The 16,073-nt window shown below is 38.0% G+C and overlaps 1 protein-coding gene and 1 long non-coding RNA gene across 2 annotated transcripts; one reads left to right on the top strand and one right to left on the bottom strand.

Moving 5' to 3' along the window:
• Positions 1 to 1,603: 1,603 nt before the first annotated feature.
• On the bottom strand, positions 1,604 to 12,279 carry RPL3P (ribosomal protein L3 plastid). The gene is made up of 5 exons (XM_077383857.1): positions 11,771 to 12,279; positions 11,455 to 11,664; positions 3,143 to 3,247; positions 2,247 to 2,360; positions 1,604 to 2,068 (listed from the first exon to the last, which is right to left on the bottom strand). Exons 1-5 carry the CDS (start codon positions 12,086 to 12,088, stop codon positions 1,895 to 1,897), a joined length of 921 nt encoding a protein of 306 aa, XP_077239972.1. The 5' UTR covers positions 12,089 to 12,279; the 3' UTR covers positions 1,604 to 1,894.
• A 2,981-nt stretch (positions 12,280 to 15,260) lies between these two features.
• On the top strand, positions 15,261 to 15,873 carry LOC143880881 (uncharacterized). The gene is made up of 2 exons (XR_013251810.1): positions 15,261 to 15,458; positions 15,544 to 15,873. It is a non-coding gene; the product is annotated as an uncharacterized LOC143880881 (long non-coding RNA).
• Positions 15,874 to 16,073: the final 200 nt, after the last annotated feature.

Below are 16,073 nucleotides of genomic sequence, written 5' to 3'. Positions count from 1 at the left end.
AAACAATACCCCAAGTAAATAACAAAAGGAAAAAGAAAGGTGAAACTCATGGAACATGTGTAGTGTTAAAAACAAAAGAAAACATAAGTGTCACCGTTGCACAGGTGATTAAAATTTCTTGATATGTTGCATAAGAACAGTCATAAAGAAAATACAATTTGTAAATGCGGGTATGCCTAAAAGCATTGTGAAAGAAGTGTTATTTGTTTTAAGGAAAAGTGTATCTGAGCTGTAGCTCAGAATACACCATCTTGTTTGACTCATCCAACCCATTCATTCTATAGGTTTATGATTAGAATTATGATTTGTTGTTATGGTTAGGATTATCGATTATGATTTGTGGGGAGGTTTAAAATTGATGGGTAGAAAATGGGCTTCTATAGATCGAATGGTTAGGATTATGGTATGGAGATGGTTGCTTAGGAACATCTTATCTATGTCAGGTGCTATAGAATGAATGGGTTGGATGAGTCAAACAACATGGAGTCATGGAGATGGTGTATTTATAGTGGCTAGCTCAGGCTGAGCCAGGAACGCCGCCCCCTTTGTTTTAATCTCCATTTAATCATAACAACAAAAACACATGGAAGCAAAAAAAAAAAAAAACGCAGAGAGAGAGAGAGAGAGAGAGAGAGAGAGAGAGAGAGAGAGAGAGAGAGAGAGAGAGAGAGACTAAAGTAACCATTTGAGCTCGAGAAACGAAAGTCATACCATTGTCATGGTTTCTTGGGGAGCTGTTAGATCCAGAAGCAGCAGAAGAAATATATCAGAGAAGGATAGTTAGGGAGATAAAAAAGGGAAAGTGAAAAGAAAAGTCCTAGGGCAGCTTGACAGCGGGGAGGTACAACTGGCCTCAAATTTTGAGAAGTCAATTTTTATTTTTATTTTAAACTCAGAAAAGCAAGTAACTGCTTCAACTTACTTTCATCAGCATATTGCATTTCAAAAACCATCAAATGATAAAATTCAACATTTTGTAATTTCCATTGCAGCTGCAGAAATCAGCCCAATATTTTGCAGTTTTCATTTCATGAAATTTGTTGAGGGCCATGTACGATTGATTTGCCCGCTATTGAGGATCGGTGGAACTATTAATTCCACGAGTCGATTATATGAATCCATATTTAAGGAATCAAATCAAAAGATTCAAATGGCAAAATATCATTTACCTTATTTAATCAGCCACAAAAACTTTGAAAATGTTCGGTTGATCCAAATTTAGATTCCATGAGTCTGGGGCTAAATTGTGTTCACTCGGGTTGAGCTTTTGCTAAAAAATGAATTGGAATCAACCCGAACCTAACCTAATTTTATGGTAAAAGCTCGGTTCCTTGTGTCAGCTCGGGTTGAGCTTTTGCTAAAAAAATGAATAGGAATCAACCTGAACCCGACCCAATTTTATGGTAATAGCTCAACCGAATTCCCAAAAACAACCCGAGTAGCACGAATCTGAGAAAAAATTGGCGTGGTTGTGTCTGAATCTTCAGATCAAGCCCATCTTAGTCGACCACCCGCAGTGAGGAGCCTAGAAACCAAGAGCCCAACTCAAACCAACACAGTTACATTTTACATACCAAAGTAATGACACCCAAAGAGCTACATATTAAAGAAGATCAAAATTCCAATCTTTATTCTGCTAAAAATTCCCTACAGAAAAATTCAGGTAATTGGGTTCAAAATCAAAGGCCAAATGAACTCAAGAATACAAGCTCTTCCTCTCTGCTTTTTTCTAAGCATAAGTTATAGAATCATCATAGTACTGATTTTTTTTCTGCTGGCTTCTTAGATCCAAAATGTGCTATTCTCTCTATAAACCATGTATGATTGAAAGGAAGCTGATCTTGCAACAAAAGAAACGACCAGCATCCCAGAAAAATTGTGCTTATGGTCTTAGTTAATCTGCCGCCATGAATGGATCAAGTTCCCCAAGATCAGCAACCAGAGGTTCTAATTCCGATGTTTCTTCATCTGGTGGTATAAAATAAGTCGGGAAAGGAAGCGATGAAATATCGGGTTTCTTGTAAACGGAATCCTTTATGAAGACGAAGTTCCCTTCTGCACCTGGGACCTATAAAATAGATCATGGGCCTGTGAGGAAACGTGGCAAAAAAAAAATGCAGCAATAAAACGATGTGAAAAACTGTTGCACATTGTCTTCTGACTTCTGTTTTTCGTTACGCAAGATAAGATGAATTTAAAAAAAGAAAAAGAAAAAAAGCTTAAGACCAGTGTGGAGAAAAACATACCTGGCCTCTCACCCACATCATGTTCCTCGCTGGCTCTATTTTGTAGACCCAAACATTTTTAACCGTGCACTGCTTCCCACCCATGCGTCCAGGCATTTTCTTACCCTTAAACACCTGTTTAAGCATCACAAGATAATAAGCTCGTTTTCGTTTAGTTTCTCCTTCATGAAGAGAAATGTCACAAGCACAACAGAAGTGCTCCCACCACAGGAACTTAAATTTCAAATTTCTCAATCCCCAAGTTCCAGCATAAGGCAAGCATCCTCACACTAAAATAATGAATTCAGATGCATCACAGAAGTGACTTGAATAAGAGTTTTGAGTATATTAACCAAGTAATTCCTGTTATCTCTGGGTTTATTATACCAGGAAGAAAAGAAGTGTATAAAGTGAATCCGTTATACCCATATTCACAAATATTTGTCTCAGGAATTTCTCAGGAATGGTAGAGCTCAGGATATTTTAAATTTTTTGTTATTTTTGGGTTTATATTGAGAAAAAACTGGGAGAAATAAAATAAATAAAATTTAAGAATAAAATTATGAGTTTAGAACAACAAATAACAAGCATTTATCAGGATATTTTCATGATATTTTAGCGATAAAGAATAAAAATGAAGATATTAGTGATTTTTCAGAATCTCTGTAAAGGGATTTATTTTTAAAAAATTACCGGATATCGTTATATTTTAAAAAATATCGGAGATTTTTGAGACTGGTTTTGCCCTAACTGTGTGGTAAATTCTCCAGCAATCCAGTTTTGGCCTCTTAGAGCTAGGCACGCATTAGCTAAATATGGCTTCAAACGTTTGACATTATTCACTTTACATGGAAGAACCAGAAAATTCACAAAGCAGGAAAATATGTAAAGCTTCACCCATCTACTTGGGGTCGTACCTTCCCAGGATCATCTCTCTGGCCAGTAGAACCAATACTTCGATGTGATAGTGATGCACCATGAGAAGCAGGCATTCCAGAAAATCCCCACCTTTTCATACCACCCTATCAATGAAGGAAATAAGTTATTTCATCAAAAGAGACGGCCCTGAGAGCTGCATCTAGAAAATGATAAATATTCTCATAACACAATTTTTTTTTAAAAGTCAGCAGATAGCATATAATTACTAAAAGAAAAGGAAAAGAAAGCACACTACATGTGAAAAACTCATTTCCAACATAGATCATCACACTATCTAGAGTAAAATAAATGAATCAATATATGGCCCAAAGCCAGACATATATTTTATTTTGACTTGTCAGATATCGTGTGGATGGAACTGTTCAGAAAGGTATACAGTAAGAACGTGATTGCTTGAAGTACAGCTTACACCAAATCCGGAGCAGTAGAAAGTAATCAAAGATCTCCCATTCCTTATAATTCAAATTATGTTTTCTTCTGAAAATTTGGGACAATTGACAGGCCAACTAAGAAAAGGTTAAACTGATGGTCAAAGAGCCCTCAGTGCAAAGGTCCAACAAAACAATATCGTGCCCACAAATTTCAGGAGAAATGGATCTTATCTCCACTTCCCCATATTATCAATGTGATTGGGAAAAATATGCCCATGCTAAAAAGCTTTCTTTAAAAGAGTAACTATACTGTGGGGTAAGAAGAGGAGGTGCTCGAAATAAGCAGGCTGCATTAAACATTTAGAGCTTGTTTAAAATTTTAAAACTGTATGTTGAGAAAACCCGCTGGACAAATCCGATCCGAAAACACAAGATGAACATTGAGATTTTAAGCGATTCGGCCAAGATGCCTACATCCACAGGTGATAACATGATCTTCCGCAACGAAAAAGCAAAATTACAAGCATTGATCAGAAACTACCATTAAAAAAAAAAGGATTGATCCGAAACCCACAAACCTACAACACTGCCACCTGCTTCTCAACCAAGACTCTGCACAAGAAAAACCCGAGAAAAAATTTCCATGACAATAGTCGAGACCATAAACATACAGGACACTCTCTCGCGACTAGTAAGCTCTCTATCAAATAGGGGCTTGTTCACCTTTGTCAACTCGAAGTCTCAAAGGAAGTAGCAGAACAGAAAGGGCTGTTCTCCTTTGTCAACTCCTTTGTTAACACACTCCAAATAGCTATTCAAAAAGTGAATGGAAGTAAATGATAAAGTCTGTTTATGTGTATATGAAATGGCTGTCTGTCTCTTTGCATTCAATGTAAACCTTTTATGGCTTTCTACCTTCATAATATAATAATAGAGTGGCTCCAGAGAATGAGCATTTGGCTTCAACAGGATCGAAAGTCAATGAAACAAGTTATATAGGGATTGCCATTACAATTGACATAAGGTGCACCCAAAGTATTAGATGAGTCTCATGAACGCAGTCATATACTATGATGAATAGAGGCATAAAAGGAGATCAACACAATAGTCAAAATAGGAGCTTCAAACATAAGGTTCTTGGTGCATGATTCATAGAGGAAGTCCAAGTCTATCTTAAACATGAGTAAAATTTCTCAAGCATGAGGCTGTTTAGGGTTTTCACACACTAAAAACAGCTCAGATACTTCGATATGGTTCAAAATTCCCAAGTAAGATTAATCTAATTGACCTCAATCAAAATCAAATTAATCCAACAGTTGGATCTCAAGATTAACATAATATAAAAAGTTAATGGTGGAGATTGATTTAATGCATCTATCAAAATCTCAGATCAGATCCGTTCAGAACAGATTGAACATCTTGATGATAGTAAAACCCTAGCATCCATGGAAATTTTAATATCCAAAATCAACAATTACGATGAAGTTCACAACCTTCGAAGATAGAGATTAATCAATCCAGCCATGAGATTCAATATCAAACTTGATTACTTTAATCACCTTGATACTCCTAGTAAACCCCTTGAATAAAATCGGAATTTTATCTTTGAAACTCACACATATGGGAAGATCTTAAAATTCGAACAAGAAAGAAGAGCGAATTGTGGAGATGTTACTTTGAAAAGATGAAAGAAAACGATAAGCCCAAGGCATCACACCTCTGGACCGAAGGCCTCACATCAACAAGCGATCAAGACATCACATCAAGAAGAATTCTTCATAGGCAAGACCTTGAGTTGTATTTCTACCATAACATAAAATAACTTGTAAACAATATTGCCCTGAGGTGTGTGTGTGTGTGTGTGTGTGTGTAGAGAGAGAGAGAGAGAGAGAGAGAGAGAGAGAGAGAGAGAGAGAGAGAGAGAGAAGAGGTTATGGAGAATTCCAAAACCTACAAAATATCCCCTTTTTTATAAAAATAACCTTCACATAAAGCTCCCTACAAAACTCCAGGCCCTCTTTTTTTTTTATAGGAAATCTAGGATTGAACCTCCGACCTAAGAAGTCAGAATTGAAGAGCAATTGAGCTACAGGCTCAACCCCAAGTTGAACTTGAGACCTCTCGCACACTCAGCGAGAATAATACCACTGGTCCTCTTATAAACTTGTTCACGTAATTAACTTAAATAAAACTTAAAGAAAATACTCTACTCAATTTACACCCTGTGATAGAAATTAAAAAAAAAAAAAACTAAGAGTGATGACGGGCCCCATCAACCTATCTAGCTCCAACTTGACTATTGTGAAGGATGGTCCCCCATTAGTCACTTACAACTCTTTTTTAATAATTAGTTACATACAGCTTTTTGTTTGAATGGCTAGTTACATACAACTATATGTAGTACAAAAACTTCTTCCTTGGAACAACCAACCTTTGTGGGATGATAAAGCCACAAGAAGCATCATGCTAGACTCACTAGCCAAAAACAACGTGAAATATGATTCACTAACAAAGACCACATGTTGGTCTTCATGTGTTCAAAGAAATTTTCTTTGGAGCCCTTTAGGTGGGAGGACAATTCATCAATGTTATATTTTGGGCATTACTATCGAGTAACAAGCCTAGGCCCTTGGAGAATAGCTAATTCATCTTGGAGATTTTCAATTTGAGGAGGGAATTAACTCCCTTGTTTGTATGCGCCTCTCCCAGCACTAATGATGTGGTAGACACTAATGATATAGCAGATTCTCTCCCAGCACTAATGATGTGGTAGACACTAATGAGGGAATTAACTCCCTTAGTAAGGACGTTGTATGTATTAGGGGGTGACGCCTTTACATCTATTTTTTTCTTGCCATTTTTTTATCATCTCAACACATCTCTTTTCATTTTGTATCCTTCATCCTATAAAATTCCTGTTACCATTCAAAGAAAAAAAAATCAAAAAATGACAAAGAAAAAAGTCTCAGTAGAAGTTAATTAGTGATCGGCCATAACATAGTGCAAAAACATAAGATGAGTAAATGAAACAACCAATGTCGTTTGCAAATCATTCAGGGGACAGCCAATGATCAAAGGTTGAAGAATCTTTTTCTTGCCGCAAAGGAAGTTCATGTTGAAAACATCAATGAACACTACATGCCCACTGGAAGTTACATTCACAAAGTTAAATCCCTTGTTTCACTAGGTATGCAAACCAATGCAGACGGTCAGAAAGGGGATTGGAATGGAGCAAGAAAACGGTATGGACTGCTTTAAGTTGATCCCTTCAAGAAAAACATTAGCAAATATTTAATGCTAGAACCTAAACCCCAACACCCATCTAAACCAGGTCGCCAATTGTTCAAAGTTCAAGCATTGTTTTTTTTCTTTGAATAACAGAGATGTCATTAATGAAAATCCAAAGCCAAATGACTGAGGGGGTCATATACAGCGCAAAAGAACAAGAAATAAAGGATATACAAGTGGTAATTGGCGCAATAGCTAACAAAGAAGAATCATATCAATTCTCAAAGGAGCTGGTCAAGCAAAATCATGGACTCCCTAGTAACCCCATCACGCGCTAGAGCACCTGCATCCAACCATGGTTTTAAATTTCCACCGAAACCGACACTAAACGACCGAAATATTTCTGTTTCCGCCCACACCGAACCGAAACTGAAACGACCAAAATCATAAGTATGGAATTCGTATACTGATTTAGTATCAAAGTCTGCTTCAACAACATCTTTTACACCAATCAGACCCGATTAGGCCCAGACTAGACCTTTATTAGCAGTCCTCAACAGGAATTCAATACCAGTTGGTCCAAGGTTACTGAGGCTCAAACCATCGAAATTCAGTTTCAACTCCCTGGAGGAGGAGATTCCCACTTTGACCTCATGGTCTCCATGGCACGACTACTCAGCCTTATTTCATCCCAAGATCTATAGAAGAATGTCATTGATATGCCTCTAAATGCAGGAAGGATCAATGCTCATTGGACGACCAAGGAAAAGATCTACCTCTGCAGACTGTCTGCAGCTATGCGCCAGTAGATACGCCTTTAAATACTCTCCTATTTCTTTCCTTTCAGACCAGCCATAGGATGGCTGCAAAGAAAAGACTCTAAAATCTTACCTCGGGGAGGCCAAGGAGCAAAACACCAAGATTCTACAAGCCTGTCAATGTGACCAGGGAGAACCTAACAAACTCCAAAAAGGTCAAAGTTCAAACACAAAATGCCAGAGTTTACGAGTGCAATCGCAGTGAATTAGGAAATGATCGACATACTCGGCCTTGGCAAGACACAAAGCACAATAGTTAACAATAATTTTATGATGCAGTAGCAGATGACATATGACGAGGATTTTATTTAGGCTGGAAGACTAGCAGAAACCACTCACAGCGAGACCAAGATATCCAAAACTAATCTGGCAGGTGAAGATGAAGCTGAAGGAATTAGACTTTTGAAAAAAGATATAACTGTAAAAGACCCAACAGGAGTCCATTTCAAGATTCTTGTACCCTTACCCTGTTTTTTAATACAGGTCGAATTGATTCTGGCAAGGAGGCAACACCACCAATTTCCCGAGCGAAAAAATTTCTTCAGAAACTAATGTTCCAATCCACTTTTCCAATGGTTCTATGTAGATAGGGATTGGTGATTATGACCAATGATCAAAACTCAATGATTGAGCTACTACCAACAGAGTTGACCATGTTTGGACAAGATCCAAATACCAAATCCAAATTTCTACTTCACATATTACAAGTTAGTCCATGATTGATTTCACTGCTCTTCTATAAATTAATGATTTTTTCTAGACGAAGTTAAGAATTGAAGGATCAAGTTCAAAAGTAAGTCTTACTGTTTAACATTGGATATCAACAGTGACAAGACGACAGAAGGACGAGGAAAATGGTAAAACAAGATGTATCCTGAAACCATGACAAACTAAAAACGTGAAATATGGCACCACTTCAAATCAAGCCAAAGGACTCTCTTAAACTTTGCAAAAGTATGAAGGCCTAACCCTCAAAGATGACAATGCCAGTGATTAGCTATTTATTTGGCTTCATCATTTTGGTACCCATTTGTTTCCCTTTTAGCTCAACACAACTCATTCTTTTAGTTGGAGGTGGGCTATGTGAGATAATATGAGAAACCTGATAATTAGTTGCATGTTTTGTTTCAAGGCACCACTTTCACATGACCAAGGAACACATTTAGCAATGATTGCTATAGGTAGGTCATAAACCAACAAACTATCATTGGGATATGTTTGATCATCTTCCTCCCTGATGTTTGGTTTACTCTTTCCTTCCTTTTGTTTGGGTGTAGCTTGACCATCTTGGTCATGGAGTTTTTGCTCCTTAAAAAAATCAACACCATTAAAAAAAAAAAGGCTTCACACTTTCACATTACCTCAATCGTCAACTATTAACATACTAACAATAGTTTCAAAACTACTCCGCGTCATCGTAGACTCCCCCCGAGCCGACTCCATTTTGCCTAGGCCATGTTCCGCATTTTGCCATGGTACCCGCAGGATTAATTTAGAAAACTGGTAGAGATATGCAAGAACAAACCATATTTATTGGAAACATTCCTCTAATGAATTCCTTCGCTTTCCGCATTTTGCTTTACAATGTCAATAAAAACTCTAGTTATGACCGCGTCAACAGAGTACTCAGCAGCATCGTGCCGAGTTGACTAGGATTTTCTTCAGCTGCATTTTGACCCGCATCCACGTTTTTAAACACCGAACAAAATACCAACATCGCACAACAAGTTGAGTGATTTGAAACTCACATGATACATTTTGATTCTCTTGACCTAATCACTCAAATCCCTTCTCAATTTAAACCCTAATGTAGGTGCCTAAGGCCTTACATCTCTCCCCTCGATAATCTAAAGTCTAAAGACTCTAAACTATATTGTAACGACAATATTTAGTCACATCACATACATCAATAACCAAGAGTCAAGGTGATGAGACACCTTGTCACTAGAGCTCCTAAAAGTAGTTTGATGAACAACTAAGTATCTACCACCAACTAAGTGAGAAATAATTTAGTCGGTGCCATTGGTTGTCAGTAGTGGCCATTAGCTCAGATTTCCCCATGTGCAACATGTGGCTGTATGCAAAGGTGTTTTTTTTTTAAATGAGACACCCAAACAATTGTTGGACTTTCCCATCCTCTATATCCTTGACCATAAAAGAAGGTAAAGCAAACACTAGAGAAGAAAAAAAAACACATATAAGAATGTAAAAACATATAAACAGCTAAGCATTAACAGAACACCAACATGGAAATCCTTGGCTCTATAGACTTTGCTCAAGTCTAAGGTATCTAGTTTGGTTTAGAGCGAAAGAGTCACCAAAGTCCACAGTTTGTTCGTAAGGGTGCTAACATCTTCCTCATCACACAATCATCTTATATCGTTGCTACAACAATCAATCTCTAAGCATATTGGCATCCAACCGACTAGTGACATTTTGTAAATGGACATTGAGTCGATGCTCTAGCATTAAAGATACATATAATTACTTATTCAACCATTTGCGGGGTCAATAGATTAATCGTTTCAATTCCATCCTCTTCCCCCATTCCTCTGAATTACATTTACCACCCCTATCGAGCAATAATACCAATGTGATGTTACTCCCCATTTTGTTTACATCCTTCATCCAATCAAAAGAAAAACTCTAAGGCCTTGTTTGTTTAAGATTATGGCAACCAATTGTTAGTCCAAAACCAATTATTGTTGAGTCCAATAATCGGTTTTGGACTCACAATCTGTTGTCATAATCTTAAACAAGGCCTAAGAATGAATCCATGAATTCCAAAAAAAGGAGGCACCAGACCATCTCAAAAGCTTTGAAAACATAAATCACAAAATATCCATAGTAACTAAAAATTATATTACATTATTTAAAATATATTTAGAATTCACACCAAGTTTATATAGGTAATGGTTCTATAGTATAAGATTTTTGGATAGTCGGCATCTTAACCGCTATCCAAAATGTTAAATATGTCTTTAAAAAAACAAATCACAATACCACTCCCATTGAAGCCCCCAACTTCCGTGTTTAGATACAATTATATCATTCAAAAGTAAGAAAAGCAGTAGTATGTCGGGGTGAGGCCAACAGGCTGAAGGGAGTAAAGAGAAATTCGCACGGCATTATAAGCCATTTATTGTTTAGCGACTCATCAATCATCATACGAAGGAAATCCATGCAATGACGGGTTATTAGTAACACTCAAAAATACCCATTACCAAATGATGAACCAGCTATATACTTCGCCATCATCATGGATATTAATAAGGGTATTATGTCCAGCATCTAAGAATCATTTAAGTCTCTAATAATGGAACCTGATCTGGGAAAATTTGTAATTTATGTGTCACAATCTAAACCTACGTTAGAACATGTGAGAGGCTTTTCATAGGAGGAAAAACATTTCCTTGTAAATATTAGACTATGAAGTCTTAACCCACAAGTGAAATCTCAAGCATAACTATTTGAGATCAAACATATTGGTACTTAAGCTCTGAGATACTGCCATCATTGCATTCAACCAACTCTCACCCATATAAAACATAGCACAAGAAAAATGGCATTGCTCAACTCTCAACAAACCCTTTGTCCCAAACTAGTTGGGGTCGGCTAAATGAATCCTTTAGAAAAATTTAGAAATCTACACAGCTCTAATCCTGGCTCTAGTTGGGTTCTTCTAAGTGGATCATTTTCTTCCATTCTATCCTATGACCTATCCAATCCAAGGTACCATTCTATCCTATCCAAGGTCTAAAAAATGAGATTGCTCTAATTCAATAATCATACATGTACAAAAATCCAAAGAAGAATCAATTAACACTAGTAATAAGAAATAATATATGATCTAGTCTTTTTTTTTTTGGGTACCTGAAAACCTTTTCCTCGCGTGATCCCAGTCACATCAACAAACTGACCAGGAACAAAATGGCGAACATTTATGACAGTCCCAACAGGCAGAAGGGCGTCCTCGGTCACCGGAAACTCCCTCAACTTCCTCTTCAAAGGAACACCTTGAGCCCTAAAATGACCCATTTCTGGTTTCGTCAAATGCTTCGCCTTCTTCTGCCCTGCCCCAATCTAACTAACACCACAACCAAAACACACTGGCTCAAAAACCCATTCACAAAAACAATCAAACTAGCACAATCAAATTGAAATTCAACCAAAAAACGATTGATTGTACCTGCAGAGCTGTGAGTCCTTCTTTGTCTATTGTTTTGACTTGAGAGACTATATTATCATCGACCCAGAGAACAGAAATGGGAACCCTTTTACCCCATTTGTCCCAAAGCGCAGTCATGCCGCATTTGACGGCTATAACGCCTGTTCGCTTCGAGTTTGGGCCCATCAATCGGGGTTTGGCTTCGATGATCCGCTCATCGTGGTCGTCCGATTCATCAACGGTTAGGCTTAGGGTTTCGGTGCTGAATTCTCTGATTCTTGAACCGATGGAGAGGAATCGGAGGCGGGAGATAAGGCCTGTAGATGAGGCCTTTGACATGATGTTGGAGAGTTTCAGGAGAGAAGGGTAAAAGGCATGTTGGCGCAGGTTAAGAGATTTGAAGGAGTAGGTTAAGAGGTTTGAGGGAGGAGGACGAAAGGGTTTAAGGGGGGCAGAGCAGACGGACTGTCTAGGGTTTTAGGCAGCACCGGATCATGTTAAAAGAGGGGGGCGCATAATCGTAACGTGGGAGGGGGTTGAACATATTATCTGCCTTGTTTTATGCGAGTTGTTATAGTGAGTCCCTGTCCAGCAGCTTAGCTTCCAAAAAGTACTTGCGGCCCACTCCATAGGATGATCTAAACCGTCCATTTATTGGGCCACGAGGAAGATAGGTTGTGCCCAAAAATAATTTCTATAGGATAATCCTAACCCTCCGCTCCGATCCATAAAGGGATTTCACAATTCACACTATGGGAACCTTTATAGATTGGACGGTTAGGATCATCCTATGGAAAGAAAAATACTCAACTCTAAAACCACGCACCATATAAAAAGGGAAATGTTATCAGCACTGCAGTATTTTGATGAGGACACTCCTCACTCTATTAGAAGTACGTATGGCCCACACCATAGGATGATCCAAACCGTCCATTAGACGGGCCACAGCCTAAATAGGTTGTGCCTTAAAATCATTTCCATTGGTTGATCCTAACGCTCCGATCTGAAAGTTAGAGTGTTGATCTAACCCTCTATAGATCAGAGGGTGAGGATCGACCTATCGAAATAATTTTTGGGGCACAACCTATTTAGGCTGTGGCCCATCTAATGGACGGTTTGGATCATCTTATGGTAGGGGCCATACAGTACTTTTAATAAAGTGAGGAGTGACCTCATCAAAGTACAGTAGTGCTGATAACGTTTCCCAAAAAGAATCTCATGAGAAATTGTATGATGAATGGGCAGGCAAACTCTTATTCATATTTGATCCACAGCAGCACACTTTTAAGATGCTGCTGCTGGATCAAATATCAAGGGCAATATTTTCGTTACAGAGTTTGTCTAAAGTCTCGTTATAATCTTGGGCAGGCTTGTTATTCCCTCTTTGACTCTACCATATCTCGTTTTAATCTTGGGGGCAGGCTTTGCTATTCTCTCTGAATCTTACCATATCTGTGGCTAGAATATTACCACTAACAAGAGGAACTGATATTGGTACTACCATGTCTTTATAATTGCACAAACTCAGCTTTTCTTATATCTTCTATAATTGGCTTAGCTTCTTGGGAATTGTAATCACATTTGATAGCTGTTTAAATAATAAAAGACAGTGTTGTGAATCCGATCCGGTTCGTAACGGAATTGATCTTCTTAGAGGGAAGATCCGCCTCTTGACCCACTTCGAGGAAAGGATCGATCCTCCTTTGTACACAAAGACACAATTTCTAGGAATAAATTTCTGCATTCCTTCCACTAGATGCTTACACAGTTTTTATAAAGAACAAAGCAAAAGACTCACTAGTATTAAGACTCTAACTTCAACTGTATCTAAATCTAATAAACCAAATAACACCCATCTAACACTTATCACAATAAACTTTAGCTATTGACTCATCCCTAAGAGAGTGGAAATGATAAGGCACGGAACAATGAGTTACTGCAATTATCAAAACATGGTTGTGCGAACATCAGTAGCAATAAAATTGGGTCAAAAAACTTAAAAAAGGACAAGATAGCTTGAACATAGAGTTAAGAAAGTTAACCAGTCCTAGCCTCCAAAGATTCCTATCCTCGTGGTGACAGCCCCTGTACAACAAAATTAAATGTTGAGATAAGAAACAAAGTGTTCAACACACTCTAGGGATTTGATGATGGGAATTAATTTTGTCGGGCCTATGTCAAAAGGGTCCGTGTGTTTAGTGTTCCTCGGGTGTGAATCTAGAAGGTTAATAGGATAAGTATTTATGTGAAGAACGTTTCTTGTTGTAACCATAGAAATATGGGTGTCAATGGACAAGTTTTGGGCACAGTAGCTGATCTATATTGTGAGTCTAAAATTATTTCTAATATCTGATCTAGATGTAGCCACAAGATTCAATGGAGTGTCCTAGATCTGAATGGAAGGTGCCAAGGTACAAAAATACCCTTCATATTTAAAAATATATATATGTTTATTCATGAGGGGTTGTTTGATAACATTTAATAACATTACTCAAAGCACCAAACAGCATTTCGTTTTCTTGCTTTCCATGATGATATTCACACGATCATATTTTAATAATGGGACGAATTGTTGTATATGCTTTAGTAAGATGAGAGCTTTTTGGGAATCATAAAAGGCTTTGGTAGCTGATTAGGGCTAACTGTATCGTGATGTGAGATATAGAGAATAATATGTCTCAAATTTGTTTTACTATTTTAGATTGCGGGGGAATAAAAATTTATGGGAAAAACATTTTCCACAGAATTTTTTTTTTTTTTTTTTCATTCGTTGGCCTAGTTTTATGTAAGGTGTTGGGTTGGGATTTGTGGAAGGTGAACCGCACTGTAGAAAAAGAAAAATCCGGAAAGAAAACCCATAAAAAGGTTTTCAGGAAAATATTCTTCTCCATAATTTTCTTGTCTCTAGATCCAAACACCCCACGAACCCCTCTCCATCCTCCTCACCACGAGATTTGAACAGAAAATTCTTCACCTTGCTTCGTTTGGTTGTACAAAAGCTCGGCAGCCGTCGAAATTTTGTTTGGATTTGGCATGCCATTCCAGCCAAAATGCATTGGACTCTCATTGATTCCCTTGGATTTCTCTCATGTAATGATTGCTTGTTTCTTTCTTGTCCCCTTATTCCAAAAGCAAAGAATTATAGTTGAAGTTTCATTGGAATGATGCTCTCTCTATCTCTCTCTTCCCTCTGTCTCATCTCTCCATACATTGGTAATGACACCCCCTACTTTTTCTCTTACTCTCCCATTATTTTTGCCTCGCAACAAAACACTACTATACAATTTTCCGAGGTAATTCTAGGCAAATCAAAATTCTTGTCTCTTCCTTTGACTTCCTATTCCACTACTCTCCGAGCCAGTCCAAGGAACGCAATGGGGTCAAGCAGGAGGAAAGGCAGGGTTTGTCGTTATATGTGTTTTGAATGAGTAATTCCTCACCTTATCCTAGGCGGGGTCAAGTCTAGGAAAAGCTGGTGGGAAGGCAAGGTTTGTCGTTATGTGTGTTTTGAACGGAGTAATTCCTATCCTTATCCAATTATGTTCTTCTAATCTTTGCAACCGCTTTGAGATTGTATTTGATTTCTGAAATTTTATCATTTGCGGGTTGCTCCTCAAAATAAGATTGTAAAATGTTCTGCTGCAGTGGAGGGGCTTCTGGATTCTATGCGGAACAAACCCTTGGTCTGGAACCTCTCGGAAGTTGAGTGGTGAGCTGTAGTTTATCTAAATCCTTGTCATACTTAAAAATCATATTTGTTTGATGTTGGGTTGAAATCATTACCGCTGAATTAGGTCTCAGGCGAAAAGCTTATGATGAATACAATCCTGCTGAGGTGAAGCACATGAAACTAAGGACCCATATTAGTGACCTGGATCAGATGAAACCGGGGACCCATATTAGTGGCCTGGAGCAGACCAAACCGAGGACCCCTATTATTCGCATGAAAGATTGGTGCTTGAAAGTAATATGCATGAAGACGCCAGCCAATGGTAAAAACCCCTAGGTTTTGCCATCATAGATGAGCTAGCTGGTAAGTAAAAAATGTGGTGTGTATTTTCAAGTTGTATCAAAACATATTCCGGTCTAGCAGACTAAGACAAGGGAGGATTTTTTTTCCCTTAGTGGTTGGGTCCGGTCATGTTAATTTGGTTGGTTTTGTCCCAAGACAATCAAAGTGTATTTTCATACTGTGGCCCGTCTGTGTACCCAAAATAAAATTTTCCACAGCATTCCCCCCTTTTTTTCAGGACAGTGATACCCCCTCTTCTAGGATAAATCCTCCCTTCCACCGGTACAACACTACTACAATCTCATTTCCATA

This window comes from Tasmannia lanceolata, unplaced genomic scaffold (assembly GCF_043159265.1).
Source record: "Tasmannia lanceolata isolate RefF3 unplaced genomic scaffold, GAP_Taslan_0.1 ptg000007l, whole genome shotgun sequence".
NCBI lineage: Eukaryota > Viridiplantae > Streptophyta > Magnoliopsida > Canellales > Winteraceae > Tasmannia > Tasmannia lanceolata.
This window is presented reverse-complemented; position numbering and strand designations above follow the sequence as displayed.